At 42.7% G+C, this 23,912-nt stretch overlaps 1 protein-coding gene across 6 annotated transcripts in view; it reads left to right on the top strand.

The window, feature by feature from the left end:
* Positions 1–23,667, top strand: part of raph1b (Ras association (RalGDS/AF-6) and pleckstrin homology domains 1b) — a 37,329-nt gene extending 13,662 nt beyond the window's left edge. For 3 of the 6 annotated variants that reach the window (XM_055059679.1, XM_055059681.1, XM_055059680.1), the window contains 16 exons: positions 6,791–6,910; positions 7,159–7,264; positions 7,379–7,573; positions 8,323–8,747; positions 9,782–9,868; positions 10,457–10,531; positions 12,863–12,940; positions 14,539–14,698; positions 14,784–14,905; positions 15,129–15,194; positions 15,306–15,449; positions 16,819–16,929; positions 17,778–17,876; positions 17,964–18,084; positions 18,168–18,304; positions 18,387–23,667. In XM_055059679.1, coding sequence (XP_054915654.1) covers positions 6,791–6,910; positions 7,159–7,264; positions 7,379–7,573; positions 8,323–8,747; positions 9,782–9,868; positions 10,457–10,531; positions 12,863–12,940; positions 14,539–14,698; positions 14,784–14,905; positions 15,129–15,194; positions 15,306–15,449; positions 16,819–16,929; positions 17,778–17,876; positions 17,964–18,084; positions 18,168–18,304; positions 18,387–20,774 — 4,434 coding nt within the window. In that variant the 3' untranslated portion in view covers positions 20,775–23,667. The other 3 variants (XM_055059682.1, XM_055059683.1, XM_055059685.1) reach the window with 3 other exon arrangements.
* The last annotated feature ends 245 nt before the right edge of the window (positions 23,668–23,912 follow it).

Here is a 23,912-nt window from a genome sequence, read left to right as displayed (position 1 = left end):
ATCTGGATGGAACCTGATCTCTTTAGGGAAAAGACAGGAACATTGATTTCACATTTGGGCTCCTGCCCTACAGGGAAGCTGACGCATTCTCTGAAATGTTTGTTCATGAGTGAGCAGAGTTGACGTTGTGGGAGCTCTCGCCTTGCACAGATCACCTTTGTGTTTCTTGTTTAATTTATTGCTGATGTTTCCATGCAGACAGACAGTGGAGCCCAGCACATGATCGTTCTGTTTGTAGTTGAAGGAACTAGCGTAGCATAGCGAGTGATTAGCCTCGTGTGGCAGAGATCTGTGCGTGTGCACGTGTGTTGCCATGACAATTGCTGCTGAATTTGGCCTCGCCGTGATGCTGGTGAGCTCGCTGCGCCCTCACACTTCCCACCCACCAGTGTGACCGTGCACTTCCACTGTGCCCCTCCTCTCCAGGTTGGGTTTGTGCAGCTCTTGCTCTCCATCTGTCTGCCTCTCCTCTCTCCCGTCAGCTCTTTATTCACCCCTCCTTCTTAATTGGCTGTATAAACCGTCCGGGATCGCTGTGTCATGCCACGCTCGGCTGATCCTGACTCCGTGTGTGTGCGTCTGATTGGTGGCTGTTGCTCGTGCTTGACTGATGTCGCCAGAGCCGCTGCTTTGGCGATCAGCCCCCGACTCTATTCACAGCCTAATGGTAGCTCTTCCCCTGTTATTGTGTCCATCCATCAACCTCCTTCTTCCTTTGCTGCACTTAACCAGCTCCTCACAATAGTCCCTCCTTTCTATGTGATCTGTCTCTTTTTTTTACTACCGCAGTCCTGATATGAAACCACAGTGACATTAATATTCAGTGGAAAACAAGAGCGTTATTGCTTCTGAGATATTTATAGTATTTTCCACATTTCAGAAATTATGCCAAAACAGAAAAAAAGAAGCACTAATCAGATAATTTGTGGCTGATTACAGTTTTTTTTTTTTTTACATTTCAGGACAATAAATTGTCGCAGAAGTTACAATTATAAATATAAAATTGTTGCTTTGAAACCATTTTCAAATAACAAAGGCAAGAACAAATTCTCAAAGATTAATAAAGTTAAAATTATAACGAACTTCTCACACTGAAACTGGAAGAAACTAAATATCCAAAGCAAACAAACAAAAAAAAAAAACATACTGTAACCTAAATTAATTGCACAGTCTATGTAAACAAAACTCCCCTTTTAAAAAACAATAGTAGTTTAGACCAATGCATCAGACTGAAGACTTTTGTCATCCAGCTTTTGGTATTAAATTGTCATGCAATTAATTCATTTATTGCTTATTGCAACGTGTCTGCTTCAAAAGACTGATTTCTTCTCACATCTTATATTTAGATTGAATTGTGCACAATTACTGGTAGGATTGGCATTTTTAACTTTCCTGTATTGGCAATTTATATTTAGCTCGCTTCGGATTGCTTACTGTAAACTCCATCTGGGTTTCCTTCAGAGTAGCTTGACCATGACTTGAAGTTACAAAAGACTGTTATTCATAAAGAGTTTGGCTGCTCGTAACCAGAAGTCGTCATTTCTCACGTCCGTCAAATGAAACGCAGACAAACCGGCTAACAATGAACTGAGTTTATATTTTTATTTAGAGTGGAATATCACATTCACTAAAGGTCAAAGGTTTAGGTCAATCACAGCTAGTTAGAAACTGGAGTTGAAACAAAAAGCGACTCCTTTTATATGTAGAGGGTTTCTTCAGTTGTACTCCCTTTATATATTTTCTGTGTTCTTGTGGTTTGGATTTAGTAATGAACAAGAAGAAAAGGATAAATAGCAGCGGATATGAGGGAGTGACTATCATCTGTGTTGCAAACATAAGCCTGGAAGTAATTAGATGTTCTCACGTTTTGCGGAGATCGAATCTGTTTTGTATCTTGGTGGCAATGAGACCAAGCTTTCAAGACTGGGAGGCTTTGTTCTTTGACGAAGGCCTCGATCTGACAGGCTCATCACACGCGATGTCACAAGATGGTCTTTCCAGGCTTGTAAGCAGGTTCATTGTGATGCAGAATGTAATTTATGATATCTTAGGATTTCAGTGTCTGTTTTATGACTTCAGTTTATCCCATGCAGGCTATTTTGACAACTAGACGCATGTATGTGTTAAGTCATGAGTCATAATCCATCTGCAAGCACATTTCATACTGATGACATGAGCAGGAGGATGAAATTTATCCTATTGAGGATAAAAACCTTCAAAATGGACCATATTGTATATAAAAGCCATGCATATATAAATATATATATGTGCTTATTAGTTTAATTGATTAAACTGTGAGAGATATTCATCAGAAACACACTCAAATCTCCTGAGTTCTTAAAACAGCTTTATGTCATGTCTTAAATGGTTGACTTTTTAAGGGAGGAAGCGTAGCACGGGCCACGAAAAAAATCAAAAAACAGCAGGATTGCAATAATACAAAAGGGCAATGTGACCAGCAACCAATGAGGGGCCTGTTAAACTAGCTGCTAGGTTGACAAAAATGTAATAAACTTGATTAAGAAACTCTCAAGTTTTAATGGTAATATTCTCCACACCAACTTAAAAATAGACCCATTAATGTGGGTGATTTCGCCAGCATTGTTTTTTGTGTATGTTTTTCCATAAGGAGGGTTAATTGCACCTCTTTGTCCCCAAATTATTCTCCTCTAACTTTGTACTGGGGAACATCTTAACGGGCCTATTAGCTGTAATACTCAGACCTGGCAGATTTAAAGCCACTCAAAGCAGTGGTGAAACTCCTGCATCTGCTGCCAGCAACTTTAAGAGCTTTAAATGTTTGTATCCCACTAAACTCAGAAGAATTCCCAATCTGTGTTTACAGCCAAGCGCCGCAGCAGCTATTCATGCTTTCTTAGAGTTCAATGAGTTTCTGTTAACGACCTCTTGTTCCCTACTCTCTTATTTTCCATAGTGCTTCCCTTTAATTTTGGCTCACTTTGCTAGTATTATATGATTCGTTAAGGCTTTTCAGTTGGGAAGTGGCATTGCGAGGTAATATGGGGGATATAAGAACGCATGTTTGATTCAGTTTTCAGTTCATGGAGACAACATGTAATCTAGAAATAGCCTGTTTAGAAATAGTTGATGGAAAAATCAGCTCAAGCGGAAGTATCTGGCTACCAAACTGTTTATGTAGTTATGTCAATTTTCCACATCTCAGCCCTCGTGTTTCCTGTCTGTTTGAAATATAAAAAGATTTATTTATAACCCACGTTTATTGAGCTTTTGGTATTTGAATGTTAACTGGAAACACTGTGTATGAATCAGGCAAGATAGGACTTGCACGGTTGCATGTTCCAAAGTTGTTTTGAACATGTAACCATGTTTTTTTTTTTAAATCAGGAATCCTCATGGTTATTGTTCAGTGCTTACAAAAACCTCCAGTGATCCATGCCTGTTGCTAAATGACACATCTGCAACTTTCCGTTCTTGTAAACTCCTCAAACCTAAGACTACTACTTGTCTGGCCTGAAAGCTGAGTCATAAAACTTGTTAGTCGATCTCAAATGACGTTTTAATGGGAACCAAATGGTCAGGGATACTCTGTCGGCGTTACATGAACTGAATTTAGCGAGGATTCAGCCAAGAAGACCCAGCCTGACCTGTGATGTAATTTCATGCATTTTTCTCCAACTAATGGAAAGAAACAGGGAGATCTGGGGCCTCCTGGTGTAGGTCTCTTGTTTTTTTTAAATGCACCATAAACTCGGTGCAAAAGTAAGAAAAGTTGTTCAATCAATTGCATCGAATAAGCTTGACTGACATAAAGGGACTTTTTTCTTCTTATACAACGCACACAAATGTATAATCCATATAGATTTAATTGAAAGATTTTCTAATGGCGAGCGATTTATTTCCAAGAAGTATTGTTATGACAAAGAAATAATCAACCAAATCCTTTGATCTGACATGATGTCAGTGGTTTGGCGCCTCACGTGTGTCGAGTTTGGTGTGAAATTATCCTGCAGGCAGGATCAGTCATTCCACGTCATGTGACTAGAAGTCAGGGAGTTAGTCACTTATTAACCTACTTTCTCTGGTGACAAAAATACACAGTGCACAAAGGGAGTGGTTGGATTTTGACCAAAAAACCAACACTTTTAAGCATTTCTTCAGCAGTATTCAAAATTTACATACACTATCTGTTCCTTTTGTTACAGTCTTTACTCTGCGCTCTTCTAATCTTCTTGACACTCTTTGAACTGAACGGCTAAAGATAGGTATTTCTTTTCCTTCACTTTTCCTCCGATCTCTTTGCTGTTATCTGGGCTAAGTGCAATAGTTTCTCTAGTTTCATGGGAAGAGTTTTTCAGTGTAATTAGTTGGTCTGATTTTGGTCGGTTTCCCCTTGATCAGCTGTGACCAAGCAGTGACTAGCTGATACAATTCAAATAGTAAAAAATGTATTTAATGTGTTCAAAATATTTTGATTTCCTAACTTTTAGAAACTGTTCACATCAGATTCTGCAGGCTAGACCTCAAAGAAAACCAATAATTGGTATGGGCTGGAAGATTGGTGCATCTTATTCAGACAAAAACACACTATACTTTCTTCTCTTTATTCCTTTTTTGTTGATTCATCAGTTACAACACCAATCGTTCACAAAAAGACCTAGGAAAAGAGACTCCTCTGGGAAGTCCTTTGACCTCTGCTCACTCAGTTTCGACCCCCGACCAATCCAGATCAATGTCGGTCACGCTCAGACAAGAAAGAATCGCGTAGCTCTGTATCAGGAGGGAAAAGGCCAAGGCTGGCATTCAATGGTGATAATGCTCTTGCACATACACACTCTCAGACACACAGCAGCTTTCTCCCAGCCCTGCATCTCGGCCAGGTCATGGTCCATAAGCTTAAAAGCTGGGCCGCAGGTGGTAATTCACTTAAACCTGCAGCAGGATCTCTGGTTGAGGTTGTGATTCCATTAGGATGACATAACTGGAGTCATTCTCGAAGAGCGCTTTGTTTTAGGTTATGCATTGATTGTTACTCTGGGTTTTTTGGGGTTTTTTACCTTATTTTTGTCTAGCTTTAATCAAGACTGACACTTCATCTGCTGTAAATTAAATCAGGCTTCTATTCAGGCTGGAAAGGTCTTGACGATATGGAACCTAAGTAATTTCTGGTTCAATGTAGACGAAATGAATCGATGGATACAGTTTTTCCTATTGTTGAAAAGCTGTGTCCATCTTTTATCCGACCATCAATACATCTGTTGATTTGTTTATCCATCCCTCCACTTGTCATCCACTTGGCCATCTATCAATCCATTGTTGCATTGATTCATTTCATCCATTCATCCAGCTGTTGGTCTGTAATTTATGCATTTTTGTTTTCCTTTCAAACAATCCAAACCAACTGAGCAGAAATATCTCCCACGAATTTCGAGTAAACTACTAGATTCATATTTTTTATTTAAAAGTCTAGAAATTTGAGTCTCGGAAGTATTGTGTTGTTAAATGTGGAGGGACCGTAAAACAAGTGTCGGTGAGTGTCGCTGGAGCCACATGTACTCAAATCAAGAAATGAGAATGACTGAATGGTAAACTGGCAAACCACAAGGCCTCAGTAAATGGTCCATTTGATGGCTGTAAGGGCGGAGGAGTCTGGACCTTATTTTCAACTTGTCTTCCCACACCCTGAAATCCCTCCCCTTCCCAGTAAGTGGTGCAGAAAACAGAAGGACAGCTGGAGTTTCCTGACACGGAGCAGGTCATAAGGGAAATGAGGAATTCTGCACATCCAGGCCATTTCCTGTTCCGCCTCGCTTGCGAGAGGATGGATGCAATTTCTTTTTTTTTAGGTTGCACATCCATATCTCACCTTCTGATTCAAGCTGATGGGCCAAGTCCTAATGCCAAGGCAGGAAGCTATCCATCATCAACACTGTAATGTGACACTGTAACAAGTGTCTCCCAACTGCTGTGGGGTTTCAGTCCGTGTTGCCGTCCAGTACTGCTTTGCTTTTCAGCTCCAACTGAAGCACATGCACTTCAAGCTTTTACCTCTCCTGTAGCACAACATGGATTTCAAACAGCTTTCTTGTAGAAACTGAAGAATTCCCATAAAAGCATAAAACATCGGATCAAATGAATGAGGGTTAATCCTGGTTTGGTACAGACCCAACTGGTGACTGACACTACATGGGCTGGACAACTGGAGGCAGTGACACCATCTTAAAACATCAATGGGATTACTGGGGAATATTCCATCAGGCGGCTCCGGAGGGAGATTACTGGACTGTACCAAAGGATGGACTCACGTTTACTGTCCACAGAAATTCATATTGTGATTGATAGTATCTCCTCCTCATGTTCTGGTTAAAATATTCATGTGTTGCTTTTCAGATTTTTAGGTCTTCTCGCTGTCAAATGTAGGTTTATGTACAATGTGAAATTCTAAACTCCTCGGTTTTAAACTAATTCATTAAATAACCTTTTTATATCCACTGAGGTGTAATGGCACAGATATGCTGTGGATTTTGTTTTGTATTTGATTTTTGAACTCCTATTTTTGCTTTACAATGAAATGACTTCATTTCTATTCAGTTGAGCTACTCTTTCTGTCCACTTGGGGGCGCTGTATCACTAAAAACATCTGTGAAGTCCCTCAGTTTAACACCTTTCAGTCCTTATTATGGCCTTAAATGTTGCGTGTGGCCTTTGCTTTCTCCTGCATCACTTTCACCGGCTGTCCAGGCAAAAACTGGCATCTCCTCATCCCATCCCTATTATCTATTATATAGTAATTTCACATTTTTGTGTGCAGATGGATCAGGTGTCGGACGACGAGCTGGACCACGGGGCGGAGGAGGACAGTGACAAGGAGGACCAGGACCTGGACAAGATGTTTGGGGCCTGGCTGGGTGAGCTGGACAAGCTCACACAGGTAGGCAGACGGGCGGGAGGAAATGAGGAAGAGGCTGTATCCATGGCAACCGTAACACTGCTAATCCCGTCTCTGTTTCCTAGCAACTCTCCCCTTCACTTTACATTGTGCAGACATGCAGCGCTGTGTGTGAGACACTGAGGAGCGTTGCAGTCAGACGTGGTTGTTATGATCCTCTGCCTTGGTTGAGTTTCAGTGTTTGCTGATGGTTTTTTTTTTTGTTTGCTTGTTGTTTCCGTTCATCATAGAGTCTGGATGACGGTCGGCCACAAAAAGCACTGCAGAAGCCGCCTCTCAGGCAGGAGACGAACATCGCCAACTTCTCCTACCGCTTCTCCATGTACAACATAAATGGTGAGACATAAATGGTGTCAAAAAAACAGCACAACAAAAATAATTTCCTAATTGATTGAGCTCCCTCCATAATGAACCTACTTCCTCCTCCATCCCCTGTGAATCTTTTCACAGAGGCTCTGAATCAGGGAGACTCCGTCGACTTGGATGCCCTCATGGCCGACCTTTGCTCCATCGAGCAAGAGCTCACCACCATCTCCAAACCAAACTCAGCATCTCGCAGCCAGAACAAGGGACAACAGAGGGGCCCCGGGGGCCGCAGTGCCAGCACCAAGCACCCTGGCACCACTGGAGGGGGAAACAGCGGAGGTAGTTCAGGCTCTTTTCAGCGTGCTGCATTTTAAGGAGATTGTGTCATGAGTTACTCCCCTGCTTTGTGTGCAAATCAAAGGTCAGCAGAATTACAAAGACTTGAGTTTGACTCTCTCGGGATAAATAGGTGCTTTTAAATGAGTCACTTCGAGGGGAAAATGAGCGCCGGCTTTGTTCTCCACTGGTTCAGAAGAGAAAAGGCCGACCAAATGAGCAGCGGCTCACAGGAAGCAGGAGTCGGTCACACTCTGTCCAGTCAGAAAATAGACAAAAGGGTTTTTATGAAAGGATCTCTTCCTCTTTCATCAGGTTTTGTGTTTTTTGTAGAATATTAAAAATTGTTTTTCAATTTGCAATTTCAAAAATATTCCTCCACGTCCTTCATCCTTCATCCTTAATGGATGAAGGATCCTTAATGGCTTCATTAAGGATGAAGTGGTTGAGTTGATAAAGAAGAAGTTGTGATCATGTTTTTTATTTCTAGAGATTAACTATGAGAGCAGCCTGTTTTTATTTGTCTATTCTTTTGTCCATTTATTTAATCTATCTATCCTGGCATCTGTAGCTATATCTGCCACAAATGTCTTTAAGTTTTGTGTTTTTCTACTTGAAATGAGCAAGTATAGAGTCTAAAAACCCTAAGGAACTTTTTTCACTTGTAAAAAATCCAAAGAAAGGGATTTCTTATTTTTGTGTTAGATCTCTTCTGTGTTCTCAGTATTTTCTTTTATAAATATTTCCTTCAGGAAGCACGAGCAGCAGTGCCAGAGCGTCGCCAGCCAGCACGGTTCGGGGCGGCAGCGCCAGCTCTCGACCCGCGGCCTCCAACATCTCCCTGGACGACATCACCTCCCAGCTGGAGAAGGCCTCCCTCAGCATGGATGAAGCAGCGCGTCAGACTTCCTCTTCTTCGTCTTCCTCGTCTTCAGTGTCCTCCACAGCTCTGCGGCGCCCCTCCTCCGGCTCGTCCGGCAGCGGGCAGCACCGCAGAACCGGCTCGGTGGGCACGGCCTGTGAGCAGGAGGCTCGGTCGCAGCGCTCCAGCATGAATTCGGCGTGCGCCTCGGCTTCCAGCATGGACTCCCTGGATGTGGATAAAGGCATGACGGGCGGAGAGGCAGATGAGCAGGGCAGTCCGAGCTCACAGGGGCAGAACCAGACCAGCACAGAGGTATGATGTTTGCATGGAAACCAAAAACAGAGCACACAGCAAAATAACCAAGGGCGATAGTTTCAGTTGCATGTTTTTGGTGTGTGTTGTGCATTCTCTTGCGTAATGAAACCCACTGCAATCTACAAAGTTTTGGATTGCAATGTTAACAACTTTTTCTGGGCTCCTGGAACTCACCACCGGCTCTCTGACTAAACCAGATGAACCTCTAAAGAAAGTCTTTCTCAAACTGTGGTCATCGAGGTGCTGCATGTAAATAACCGTTTATTTGCTGTGATGTGAGCTCAAAGTGCGACATGTGCAATTAGTTTACCAAAGGATTGTGTTTAAAAATAATAATAATGGATAAGTGGCTAGGTCACTCAAAAGAAAAGCTGACGAAAACACCAGGACTGCTTATGTAGTCAGAGAAAGTCACGTCTGGATGAGTAGCTTTCAGTTTCTCGGGGTGAGTTTACAAAACTGTTTTAAGACACTGTCACGATGCGTAGCGTGGTGAGCTGCGCTGCGACCCACATTGACTAACTGCATCTAAACACCTAAAATAAAATAATAGTCAGGCTTTCCTCCTGAAAGAAAATGTTTGTTTCTACCAACTCAATTCAATTTTTTCTTTTGTCCTGTTCTAAAATATAATTAATGCACACAAAAAAAATCCTTTTTTGATGTTTTGTTATTGCGGCGATACTTTAAAGCTCGGTGGTCCGTGAGTGTTTAATCCTCGTGAGTGTTTAAAGTTTAGGAAACGCTGGTCTAAAGTGTTGGTAAGATTAATTTAATCTGCTTTTAGGCGCAGCAAATCTCAGCTTTATTCCAAGCCTGTAGAAGCTTGAAGAAAAATAAGCGTCAAAAAAGAAAAATAAGTCAGGTCACAACAACCATGTTATTCTGCATGTCTCCCTCTCTCTCCGGCATGTGTTCACTTTGTTTCTGTTTGCATCCTTTGATTTTACCGTTGGCCTCTTTCCACAAACACACACGCACCCGCTCGTCTGCCTGCCTGCCTGCCTGCCTGCACCTTCCGACTTTTCCAGCATGTCAAACTGCGACGGGCCTGTAGCGGGCCGGCCAGACGCCAGCTTGACTTCACCTCCCGTGAGGGTGAAGTGGACCAGGCCACTGTAAGTTTGCATGTGAGGAGTACAGTCAGCTATAATAGTGGAAAATGGCTTTTATGGTATTGAAAATGCAGAACATTGTTGTGTGTTCAAATTGGGTTTTTGGGAATGTTTTACACCTGTTTAAAAAACTTTTAGCAGTTCTTATAAAAAAAAAATCATTTAATGGTTATTTGTGTGTGGATGTTTTAAGATTTTTAGTTCATTTGAAACCCTGTTTTGCAGCACTATGATTGTAATATTTCAGTTTTGTTCATAAAACAAAGATAAACATGAGATATAAAAACGGCTGTGAAATGACGTGTGACTGCAGCTGAATTGTAAGTCAAACTACATCTGAATTTGCCTCTCACTTCACACAGCCTTTCCTTCAGCTCCCACAGCTACAGCTAACGACAACCACAACTGCTGAGTGCCTTATTTAGAGTCTTCTCTCTTTTCCACGCTGCTTTATTGATTTTTTTTATTTTTATTTTTAAAAGAATCACAACACCTGCAATTAATAAGCCTCAGATAATCATCTGGCACTGACTTCCTTGTATTTTGTCTCTTCTTCTGCTCTTTCTTTTTATCTCCTGTTCCTCACCCAAGCATTCCTATCTGGACCGAGAAACCTCACTCATTCTGAAAAGCATAGCTGGGAAGCCTTCTCACCTCCTGACCAAGGTGACTTCCTTTTACACTCCATGATCGGTCTGGGTGTCTGTGGAGTTTCTGCATGCCTGCTGGAAGAAAAAAAATCCATCTTTCAGGGTTCAGATCCCTGATCTTTACTATTGGGGAAAACCAAGATCGCCATATTCGGCGATCTGTGTGAAGGCTTTGATTGATGAGTAGTATTGAATTAATTTTTCCTCATTAACTTCACCATGAGTTGGTCTTTATTAAACATTATTCAGATGCATGGGGGCTTTTGTCTTTGGATCTGTGTTGGTTTTCCTTTCTGTGTTTTTCTGCATGCAGCTTACTGTTGATTTACTTTCTGTTTTATGAGGAAATCTTGTCAAGCTAATGTATCAACCTTTTTGAGATTTAATGTTCCTTGTATCTGTCAACGTAATGCAGTAGTTTTTCATTATTTAAGTTGAAAAAGTCTCTACCTCAAAGGTTTTAACAATTGCATAGATTCATCATAAATCAGCTCGTGCAGTCCTGATCGGTTTCTGTCGTATTTCTAATCTAAATGTAATTAATACAAAACAATTCGATTAGGCCTTTTTTTTCTCCTCAGAAAGCATGTGGTGACAGAAGAAAAGTTTTATTTTGGGACATTTTGAAATCCCCGGGAATAGTCGTCAAGTTTTAAATCTTGATATTTTTTTTTTATTTACATTTTTTTGAGCAGCCGTTTAATCATGAGCTGAAATTTGGAGAGAAGTGGATATAGACTTAAAGCTTTATCTCCTTTTTTGTGTGGCACATTGTGATAACGCCCTAAAAAATAACCATCTTATTTTGTAGATAACTGTATGGCTGCCGCAGCTTTTGGCTCCCAGTTTGAAATTGACTTCCTCAGGATACCACTAATATCACTGAACTGCACACAGTAATTTCATTTCCTAATATTTATTGATGCTCTGATGGAATGAGCTGTGAAGAAAATGGAATTACATTGTTTTGTTCTTTTATTTACTGTCAGTAACTTAAATTTATCTCAACGGCAATAAATCCAATTTCTTATCATCGCGATAAATGATATGATAAGTGCTCACCCCAGAAGGGAAATCCTGCAAAGCACAAGCAGCGAGAACGAACTCGCGACTGTGGAATACTGATATCTGAGAGCGAGCAAGGCGGGGAAAGACTGGAAAGACATCAAAGTGTCAGGATGCCAAAGTACAAATAAAAAAGAAATGCCCCAACTATGCAGAAGAGCTCTTGAAAACTGGCTTGGTGTGAACGTGTCGGTAGAGTAGGATCAGAAACCAGAATTGTGCAGGTGTCAGAGGGATAAATCTGAGGTTAAACCCACCCTGACCCCCTCACTCTGAACGCCGGCCGCTTCGAGTCGGGCCACTCCGACTCTGACTCCATTAATTTTTGCTTGCTTTGAAACTACTCATGTGAAAAAGACAGTCTGGGTCAAAGGGAGGAGGGGGCGGTTCTTGTTTTTACCCCTCACCCTCTTTCTGCAAACACATTTGTAGACGTCGTCAAATATTCAGCACCTCATTCACCCAAATTCCACCGCCGCACATCCCTGCCACTGTGGCTTAGCCTCAGGACCGGATGGCTGCCATCGTCTCCTGCCGATTGGCGGGAGGATCCTGAGAAAGCAGCTCTCTGGTTGGCTGACCCCTTCGGCTCCTACTATATTTGTGGGGATTATGCTCCATCGATTGGGCACGCTCCCAAAGCCTGGCTGCTGTTCTGAAGAGAGGAAGGGAAGAGGCAAGGGGGAGGGGCGTCTTCCTTCCTACTATCTCGTTCTTTTTTTCTTTTTTTTTTTTTTTTTTGGTTTGTCAAATTGTGCACATTGGGTGCACATGTGAATGTCAGTGAACCCCCACCCCGCCGCAGACTTTTACCCAGGTTCATCCCCTCCGACGATCATTGTGGAACAACTTTACAGTGTTTCCCACTTCTTCTGAGGATTTTATATTTTTTCGGGATTCATAGATGCTCTTTGAAGTGTTCCTGCATCAATCTGCAGCCTCGCGTCCTTTAGGAGTCTTCTGGCATTGTTTAAGAGGATCAGAGGAAGCTGCAGCAGCTTCCTTTGAATCCAGAATGATGGCGTGCCACGTTTGAGGGGATGCCATAGCTGCAGCCGCAACGATTCACATCAGTTATATAACATTAATTACACAAGTGTAAGCATTGCTAACCTGTAGAATGGAGATGATGGCATCTTGCTGGAGAGGGCAGGTAAGCTATGAAAATGGAGGGAAAAATCCTCATGTGGTTTGTGGCATTTCAACTTTTAAAAAGACTTGAATTGGAATAAACCGCGTGTGTGCCATGATGGATTAAACATGTTCCTGTGTGTCCATCCAGGAGGAGCAAGCCGCCAAGATCAAGGCAGAGAAGATCCGTGTCGCTCTGGAGAAAATCAAGGAGGCGCAGGTCAAAAAGGTAAATGCGTTTTTTTTTTTGTCGTTTTTTTCTGAACACCTTCAGACTCGAGCTGATACTCCTTCGATCTTTCGAAACACTCATCATCTCGTAAGATACGCTTTTGAACTTCATCCATGGCGAGACAACGAAGCGCAGGGAAAATAGGTCAATGCAGCGTTTGATTGTGGAAGCAAGAAGTCAGTCTGTGCATTGAAAGACAATGCAGCGATTTTTGTTTTTTTTGTTTTTCCAATTCCACCGTAACCTGCTCTGATGTTTGGACGACCGCAGCCTCTGTCTCCGTTTATGCATCCATACTGGACTCAACATGAATGAGCCGACTGTGTGAGTGAGGACAAATGCATTTTGCAGAACGGTGTTCCTTTTTTTATATGTGATCAATGGGTGAAGCCCTGCAGTGTTCCAACTCACTGGGCTCTTCTCTGACATGACCAGATAAAGGGAAGCTGGGTGCAGCTGCAACATGAGCTGCAGTGATTTGTCGAATGCATGCAATTCCATCAGCTTCGTTGTATTTGAATTAAAAATTCAACATTTCTCATCAACTTTTATGCAGTAGACATTCAGAAGGGGGTGGGTGGTTTGTATTCTGAGAAATGTAGGTCAGGCTCCCCATGTCTGAGGCTCCGTCATCGTGCCTTCACTGGTTTGAGTTTCAGCTCAATCATCCTGGTGAAGGGATCGGCAAAACAAAAATTGGAGGAGTGGGGAAGCAGTTATTGGCTTTATCATTCAGGGATTCAGCGATAGGAATTAAAACTTGCCTCCAGCTAAGTTCAGTCATACGCTGACCTTTCGGTGCATAATCTGTTTCTCTGTGTATAACAACAAACTGCTCGGTCAGACATGAGGATAAAATGGTAATTCTTTGGGAAAAGAGGGGTTTTATTCATCTCAGTAACTGTAAAATATACATATATTATAATGCCTGGCCTTTGAAAGAGATTAGAGCCAAAACGGCTACCATACAAACTCAGGTACAAATGTTTCTTGCTGCTCGTTTACCATATTTTCCCTCCACCAAACTTTCCATCAGTATGCTTGGAACAGCCATATTTTATAGCATTGGAATTTACTATCTAAGTGTAAGCTGTCAGTGAACTGTCTGTTGAACTTTTTTTTTAACAGTTTTTAGCATTTGTTTCAGACATGAGAAAAACACAAACAAACATAAAGAAGTGAATAAAATAGGGGAAAAGCATATGCTTTTTTAATTCTTGTTTTGAAGGGAAAAAAAAGACACAAACACCAATTACTGGTTTATTTCAGTTTCCTATCTCATTAACAAATAAAAAAAAAGCCCTGTAAAAATGCGTGTTATATACAATTTATGGATATTTAAAGACAAAAGAAAACAAATAAACAAATAAGTGAACAAATTATCTGTGAAAATGTCTTAAGTAAGAATTTTCATCACGATTATTTAGGTTGCAACATAACATTTCTGCTTACTGGGTTTATACATCAACATTTTGCTAATATTCAGATGTATTTAGTTGAATATATGTGGTAAATACAGATATCTGTCTTTTATTGGTCACAAAGGGCAATAAGTACCTTTACTAATTATGTCTAACGCTCCTGTTCTTTCTCAGCTGGTGATTCGGGTCCATATGTCGGACGAGAGCTCCAAGACCATGATGGTGGATGAGCGGCAGTCGGTCAGACAGGTGCTGGACAGCCTGCTGGATAAGTCTCACTGTGGCTACAGTCCAGACTGGTCTCTGGTGGAAACCATTACGGAGCTGCAGATGGGTAAGCCAGCAGTCCATCCTGACTCAACCAGGCACACTTAATGAAGTTGACGACAGGCCTTTCATTGCGCCATGATCTTTCCCAGAGCGTATATTTGAGGACCATGAGAACTTGGTGGAGAACCTGTTAAACTGGACCCGGGACAGCCACAACAAGCTCATGTTCATCGAGCGCATCGAGAAGTATGCTCTCTTCAAGAACCCCCAGGTGAGTGCCCATTAATCTGCTCGTGCCGCACATGCTAACACATAGTTTATGCATGCTGAGTGCTTACACAGCTGCCAGTCAGGGAGGGAACTTGAAAGTAGGTCAAAACTCTAAAGTAAGTCGAGGTGAATAATTTATTTAACGTAAGATGATGTGTGTTTCCAGCTTCACTCCCTCTCCTCTGTCATCAACTCACTTTTCTGTTCCCTTCAATCCCTTTCAGAACTATTTGTTGGGGCGGAAGGAGACGTCAGAGATGGCTGACCGGAATAAAGAAGCTCTACTAGAGGTGAAGCCATGCAAAACGACCTTTGGTTTTGTTTCTACTGCTGGTAGAAGGAAATGAAAACAGAGAATCACACAATTTTATTTTATTCTTTTTTTCATTGTTGCCTTTCAGGAATGCTTCTGCGGTGGATCGGTGTCGGTGCCGGAGATTGAGGGGATTTTGTGGCTCAAAGAGGATGGAAAGAAGTCGTGGAAAAAGCGTTACTTCCTCCTTAGGGCTTCAGGGATCTATTATGTCCCAAAAGGCAAAGCAAAGGTCAGCTTAGACTTGTGTTTATGAATAATCCTATAACACAACATATTTTTGAGACCTCTACCTTTCTAATAAAGTTAGCACTTTCATGACTATAAAAGTGACACTTGAAGATAACTACAGAAATCTACAGATCATTTTTGAAGCAAGTATTTGCATCATAATTTGATATAACCATAGTTGTCATGTGTAAATATTTTTTATAAAGATAAGAGTACTACAAATATTTGTAAAATGTTACAAGTAAAAATGTTAACGATATATATATTTTCAAAAATAAACTATTATAAAATGTATTGTTTTGGATACAAGCCCTTCTGAGATATCATGCTGTATTTACATGTATTGTTTTTGCATTATTTGTGTGAGTATTGTGTAATTTATTACATCAAATACCTGTTATTAAAAATGTGAAAGATTGAGAAATAGCTGTATTAAAAGTGATACAATGGGAATTAGGTGCTAACGATACAGTTTTGGTGTTTTATTAAGTTGCTGTAATGGCTTGACTTCTTTCAAAGGCCCAGGGTTAGTTTTTGCATACTTTAGCAAATTAGAGATGCACAAAAAAAAAACTATCTGTCCTCAAAACTTTGTTAAAGTGAGATTTCATAAAATACTGAGACCTCTACTTCTTTTACACCTTGTTACATTGTCCAGAAACCTGCTGTACTCAGTGAAAATGTTGCTAAGTATTTTTGGACATTTTGTATAAAAAAAGAACAATTAATGGGAGGACATTTTTTTGTTTTATGATAATTGCATAATTGCAAAAGCCTTATGTATCAGTTAAAAAAAAGTCAAGCCATGTTTCTAATTTTGAACAGGTACATTTATAAAAATCTGCATTTTATATGCCAGACTTTTAAGGGTGAAACGGAAATGTGAGTTGGGATCATGAGAACCAGATCCACAGTCTGCTCTGAGGTATTTCCTCTTGTGTGCTGAATCACTGTGAAGAACATTTGAAACAAACAACTCAAGTCATTTATCATGTATGGTGTCAGATCTGAAGTGCACATGTGCTTTTATTTTTGTAAGCAAATGTGCAACGTGCATAATTCCTTAAATTATCTTCCTTTTCTAACCTTTTTCTCCATCAAAAACTATCTTCTTAATATCTGAAAATTTAGAAACATGCTCTATGTTCAGAAGCTCCCATGTAATCATCATTTAAATAGTATTTTGTGGAATTCTTTCTCAATTAGTTGTAATCTAGATTATAATGTTGTAATGTTCACATTTGGATATGTATTTTTCAAAGTGATAGGAATAGGAATTATTTTACTAATTCATCACGTAAAAGTTTTTTGTTCTTATATTTATAATTAGTGAAATATTCATAATAATGTTGTGTCTTGTGTCTCTAAAGGCGTCCAGAGATCTTGTGTGCTTCCTGCAGTTGGATCATGTTAATGTGTATTATGGACAGGACTACCGCAGCAAATACAAGGCTCCTACTGACTACTGCCTGGCCCTGAAAGTAAGAAAACCACTGACTAATACTGTTATAGAGAGTTAACATGTGCAGAAAACCTCTTAATAATCAACACTTGTGTTTTTCTATCTATCATTCTGATGAAAACTGCAAAACAGTTGGGAAAGGAGAAAGTCACTTTTGTTTGTTGGCATGCTAAGCAAGTGGCAGTTACAAGCTACAAAAAAATCAGCGCTTTATTTGATATAGTGTGCAAGTGGGCTTTGTTAACAATCAAAAATATATGTGCACACCTTTACAAATGTTCAAAAATGAAGAATTAATTATTGCTACCCGGACGTAAACTGGAACTGAGAGCGCTGGTGAAATGAAATCTTTTTTACCATCAAACGCTCTGGTTAAGAGTTAAAATTTGATGTATAAGTAAATCAAACTTTATCTGTAAATGTAAAAGAAGTTTTTACAGATGTTTAAAAAGAAAGACAACAAACTAATTAAAAATTACTAGAGAGACACATTGGAAATATTCAAACTATGTAAACAACCTAGAAAATTGCATTATTATTATTATGGAGAAGCTAATAAATAAAGAGGATGAAGAGGCGTGAAAATGTAGTCATGTGGCTTAGTAAGGAAAACATAAAAAAAAAAACTTGGTTTTCTAACCATATGACCAGAGAGAGATTGATCCAAATCAATGTACCTCATTTGAAACGTGGATTAAAATGGATCAACATTAGGTCTTTCAACAGGATATCAAATCCTGATTCCTTTTGATTTTTACTGAGCAAAATTTAGATTATTGATGGGAAATATTGTGTCCTTTTGTAATGTCTTATACAAGCTGTAGCCACTAGATGGGTCTGTTTAGTTATTTTTATTTGCTTTATCAGCATCCCCAAATCCAGAAGAAGTCACAGTACATCAAATACCTTTGCTGTGACGATGTTAGGACCCTGCACCAGTGGGTGAATGGCATCCGCATCGCCAAGGTGAGTCCAAATCAGTTCATTCTGGCCAATCAGCAATGTTTTTATATGTATTTTCATAAATGACTTGAAGTATGTATTTATCTATAGTATGGCAAGCAGTTATATGTGAACTACCAGGAAGCAATGAAGAGGACAGAGGCAGCCTATGATTGGTCATCTCTCTCTACCTCCAGCATTCGGTCAGGCTCCAGTTCTGCCAGTATACCTGGTGAGTTTATTTTCCAATCACAGACTCCACTGATAGTGCAGCATGAAGTAAAAACCAAGATTCTTGTGCTTGCATCCTGTCAGAATCCCAGTCCAATCATTCAGGTCATTCAGACAGTGGAGTAGACACAGCCTCCTCTCATGGCCGGTCTCAGAGTGTGGTGAGCTCCATTTTCTCTGAAGCCTGGAAGAGAGGAACTCAGATGGAGGAGAATTCTAAAGTATGATTTTCTGTCCACAGACATTAAGATGTATGTTAAATCAGAGATTGTGAATTATTTATTGCTTATATTTGCTCAGCAGATCAGGATGGAGGCGTCGCGTGGATCAACGCATTCCTCCCACAGCCACCGGCATCACAGCCAGCATTCAGTGGACCACCCCATCCTTACTCCCCCTCCACAGCTGCAGCAGCAGCACCCATCTCAGCCATCTTTAACACAAGAACCGACAGTGACCCAACCACTTCAGCCTCCGTCACCTCCCCAGATGCTACCACCACCACCCCCAGAGATGGTACAACCTCCACAACCGCCACCCAAGTCTCCAGAGCCGCAGCCCAGCATTAGTTCCGATCAGCAGGAACCAGCTGCTGCTCCCAGTCCACCTCCACCCCCTCCTCCACCATCCCCGCCGCCACCTCCTCCACTGCCTCCACTGCAAATGGTGTCACACCACTCGCCGGCCCCCACCATGTACAAGTACAGCACCATCACCCGGCTGCAGAACCAGAAGACTTCTCACAAGCTACCGGCGACGGCGAAGCAGGTCTTGCCTCCACCTCCGACACCACCTGCGCAGGTCATCAAGCCCAACGTAAATCACATTGCTGCAAGGACCAACGTCCCACCTCCTCCTCCGCCTCCTCCTCCACCTCCGCCATCAATGCCAACCCCAGGGTCCGCAATGGCGGTTTTGCGATGTGGCCCTTCCAGTCCGGCTGCTCCTCCTTCCTTCATCCCACCGCCTCCTGCGCTGCACACCAGCAACATGATGTTTCCTCCTCCTCCGCCTCTGCCTCCACCTGTTGCACCAACCCCCATGATACAAACTGTTCACGCCAACGGGCTGAAGCAGGCGCTAAAGGAGAGGTTTCCCAGTCCGCCACGAGAACTGCTGTCTCACAACGGCGATCTTGAGGACTCCCCACTGCCTGCTCCAGCACCACCACCTCCGCCACCTCCACCGCCGCCCCCACCTCCTCCTCCGCCACCCCAGCAGTGCTCCATACCAGCACAGTTTCCGCCTCCTCCCGGACCCCCCCGAGCCCCACCCAAAACCTTTACTCCTGGTTTTATGCCTCACACTGCACCCAAGCCCATGTCCCCAGTATCACCATTCCCTCCTGCTCCAACTCCACCACCGCCACCCCCACCTCCACCTCCCCCTCCTGCACCTTTTCAGCTAAAGAAACAGCTCAGCCTCCAGCAGGGTCACACCCATCCTCCGCCTACCCTCCCCAAGCAACACAGCCTGACTAAAACAGTGAGCGTCTCCACGGGAGCTGTACCTACCATGTCTTTGGTGAAGCAGTTGGCAAGTCAGTTTCCAGGAGCTTCATCCCAAGTCAACCATGCAGAGTACCCTAAAGCACCACTCTCCCCTCCTGCTGTGAAAACGAAACCAAAATGGCAGCCTGGCGGTAACCAACAGCTGCCATCTCCAGAGTTCCCCCCTCCTCCAGCAGAGAGCAACAACAGTTTCCCTGCACCACCTCCACCACCCCCACCGCCACCTCCTCCTCCAGCACCCATCACTGGCCCAACCCCACCGCCCCCCCCACTTCCCTCTGGAAGCATGGGCTCTCCACTGAGGAGATCACCCTCTGGCTCCTCCAGTTTCGGTGGTAAGAAGCCCCCTCCAGCCCCTCAGAGGAACTCCAGCATTAAAGCCAACTCATCAGCCTCTTACGAGGAATCCAGGAGGAATTTGCTCAGCAAGTTTGCTCCCCAGGGCAATAGCACCCCTTCTTCCACATGTCCCGTCTCTTCCTCCATTGGATCTCCTTCAAAGGACCCTTCAAATGGGCCTCCTGCACCTCCTAAACCAGGAAAGCTCAACCTGTCTAACCTACCTTTGGCGCTTCAAGCTAAAGTAAGCCAGGCCAAACAGGCAGGTGGTGACTTTCCATCTCCTCCACCTGAGTCCACCTACTTTCCACCTCCTCCCCCTGTCTCTGAGCTTTTCCCTCCTCCACCGCCTCCAGGCAATGATGTCCCAAGGGTAGCCGTGGTAAACCCTCAACCCCAAGCTCCCCCTCCTCCGCCGCCAGTCTCCCTTGTTAGCAACTCAATATGGGCAAAAAACTCCCTAAAAAAGACTCCTCCACCCACCCTAGGGCGGCGAAGCAACACTACCCCGGAACCGCCTGGCATATCTCCACCTCCACCCACATCTCCAAAGGGTAGCTCAGGTCAGCCCAACTTCCTGGCGGATCTCAGCCAGACTTTGAAACGCAAGTCAGTGGGTCGCCAGGGTCCAGGCTTCCCCGGCAAACTGGACCCAGTGGGGACCATGGATGACATGGCGCTGCCTCCGCCGCCCCCGGAGCTGCTACTGGACCAGGGGAAGCAGAGCAATGGAGGAAATGACAGCTATATGTCCGGAAACATCTCAGGCTATGCAACACTGCGAAGAGGACCACCACCCGCACCTCCCAAACGTGGGGATGCAACCAAACTTACCGGATAACATTGAACTCTGAGATCAGGACATAGCGCAGCTGGCTGAACAGACGTTATTAGCTAAATGGATATGAAATCCTGAACTTCTTAAATTCTCTTGTGAGAGACCTGATGAAGCCAATAGGACTTTGTCAGGCCCATTACTGATGAATTGGTGATCTTGTATATACAAAAAGCCAAATCCGACCACCGAATCCAAACAGTGCATTTTGTAAAACAACACCAAGACTGTTAAGACTGGACCAGGTAGGTATGAAGGATCCAGGTCTGAGCCAAATCATGTTTGTTTTTCCTCTTTTTTTATTCCTATAAAGCTATGCCACGTACTGGATACAAAACGAGAAACGGATCGGAACCACATGTTTCAGCTTTGATCACTACATGAACCACATGTGATAACAGGCTGGAGTTGTCCTGGGTTGAGTGTCTGTCTCTGTGTGTGTATGAATGAGAGGGAAACATGCATTGTGGTTAGAAAGCTCCTCGGTGGCAGGGCCCCAGGGGTGGATGAAATTCGCCCGGAAATTCCTTAAAGCTCTGGATGTTGTAGGGTTGTGTTGGTTGACGCGACTCTGCAATATTGCATGGAGATCGGAGGCAGTACCCCTGGATTGGCAGACTGGGGTGGTGGTCCCACTGTTCAAAAGGGTGTGTTCCAATAATAAGGGGGTCACACTCTTAAGCCTCCCTGGCAAGGTCTTTTCAGGGGTCCTGGAGAGGAGGGTCCGTTGGATAGTTGAACCTCAGATTCAGGAAGAGCTGTGTGGTTTTTGTCCTGGTCGTGGAACACTGGACCAGCTCTACACCCTCAGCAGGGCCCTGGAGGGTGTATGGGAGTTCTCCGGTCTACATGTGTTTTGTTCGAACGTGTCCCTTGGGGAGTCCTGTGGGGAGTTCTCCGGGAATATGTGGTACCGGGCCCTTTAATATGGGCTGCCAGGTCCCTGTATGTCTGTGTATCTGGGCTCTCCCTTAGGGATAGTGTGAGAAGTTCGTTATCCGGGAGGGACTCAGAGCAGAGCCGCTGCTCCTTCGCTTCGAGAAGAGCCAGTAGAGGTTGGTCGGGCATCTGGTCAGGATGCCTCCTGAACGCCTCCCTGGTGAGGAGTTCCGGGCACATTCCACCGGGAGGAAGTCCCGGGGAAGACCCAGGACATGTTGGAGGGACTATGTTTCTCGGCTGGCCTGGCAACGCCTTGGGATTCCCCTGGAAGAGCTGGAACAAGTGGCTGGGGAAAGGGAAGTGTGGGCCTCCCTTCTGAAGCTGCGAGCCCCGCAACCCTACTCTGGATAAAGCAGAAGAAAAGGGATGGATGGATGCATGCATGATTACATATATTGGTGAAGTAGTTGATAATTAAGGAATGCTGCCATGTTTTCTTTTGTATGAAATAATTTAAAGTCTGATGAATTTCACATTTTTTTGTTTTTGGTTTTTTAATTCTGGCCGTCAAATTTTGTCTAAACCGGATAAAGGTTTGGTCACAATGGCAAGTAGGATTGAGGCAAACATACATAAGAACAAAGGGATACTGCTACACTAATGAATCTAAAAAAATTCAGTTTCTCTGAAAATGAAAATGTTGCATAAGACAAATATGAGAAGGGTTTTAATACAGAAATATTATGCTACATGCAGAGCATCTCCACACAGGTAATCCACAAATCTAAAATCAGCAGATTAAGGTACTTCAAGTGTCTCTAAATTGGTTGTAATTTCAATTAGGCACCACATGAACCTACTTGATATAAAACCCAATGGAGGTTCTGTGGAGTTCTATCAAAAGCAAGATGAGACAACAAAGACAACAATGCAGATGAGTTGGTGATCATTGTCAAAACAATCTTAACTTCCTTAACACAGATTGAAGCCTTACTTAGCAGTATGCTCACATTTCTGAATTAAAAATTCTTTTTATTGCTTTTATGTAACATTATGAAACCTAAATTTTGGGTTTTAAGCCATAAGCAAAATGAACATAAGTAGATTTTGTATGTTTGTGTAATTTCACTTTCTGAACTTACTGAAGTAGGGTTTTGGATGTTATTCTAATGCACTGAGATGCACCTGTAGTATCTATCTGCAGAACTTTCTCAAAATTCATCAATTTTTACAAAAATGCAAATGTAAAGGAAGCCTCGTCACGAACACCTTGGGAAATAAAACTTTTTATTATTATTTAATGCAAAATTAGGAGGAACTGTGTTTAAATGGAGGTGGAGGCCTGTGTTTGTTTATTTCTTTGAGTTCTTTGTGTGTTGGCTTGATTTTTGGACCTCATCCCACATCACTACTGGTTCCCAGCGCCTTTTGAAATCAGGAATACAAACTGGAATCTCATCTTAGTACACACTGAAGGAGACGTATTCGCCTGGTTAATGTACAGAGCATTACACCATGTATTTAATAACCCACCATCAGACTTTGCATTAGACCGAATGTGCTTTGAATCCCGTCTTGTTTGTTCATGGTGCCATTGCTGCTTAAGCCGACAGCGCACAAGGACAGCAGTGCCTAGAAAGCGGAGCATGAAGGGGTTTCCCTGCCTTGCAGCAGTACTTTTATTTTCCGGGTTCTTGTGCAGTCCATGAAGTATCCCATTCCCCACTTGTCCTTTTGTGCCATGATGACATATCAGTAATATTTCCACATAATTTAACTGGTGTTGAAAGCAGAGGGAGGTCCCTGCTGGTTGCCTCGCTGAAGGACTTCTTCAACATGCTTCTCATTTGTCTGAGTGGGCATATCTTAAACCACCTTGACGGGACGTTTGCTAGAGTGCAGTTTGTAAGCTATTTATGTGGTAAAGTGTGAAGTAAATGCAAAGAAGGTTGAAGTTAATGTTTCCTCTTGCATATAAACTGAAAATCCCAATATACATGTTCAAACCAGATCTCAACCCCTGTCTCAGAGTCCTTATTTGTTCACATCTCTTGGAGTTTGGTGTTGGCTGGAAATACAGGCCTACTCTGCCCTCTTGTGGTCACATTTTACTTTGCAAGCTGTGGATCAGATGGCTTGTTACTGTAATCCAGCTACGCACTCCTGAAAGTTGAATTCAACATTATTTAAAAGTTGCATGATGTGTGTGGAGTTCATAAGTTAATAATATGTGGTTATAAATGTCCCCAAAATTTTTTGCAT

The sequence above is a fragment of the Poeciliopsis prolifica genome, unplaced genomic scaffold (genome assembly GCF_027474105.1).
Source record: "Poeciliopsis prolifica strain line A6 unplaced genomic scaffold, Auburn_PproV2 SCAFFOLD055, whole genome shotgun sequence".
Taxonomy (NCBI): Eukaryota; Metazoa; Chordata; class Actinopteri; order Cyprinodontiformes; family Poeciliidae; genus Poeciliopsis; species Poeciliopsis prolifica.
The sequence above is the reverse complement of the archived record's forward strand: the minus strand, read 5'-3'. Positions and strand labels throughout refer to the sequence as shown.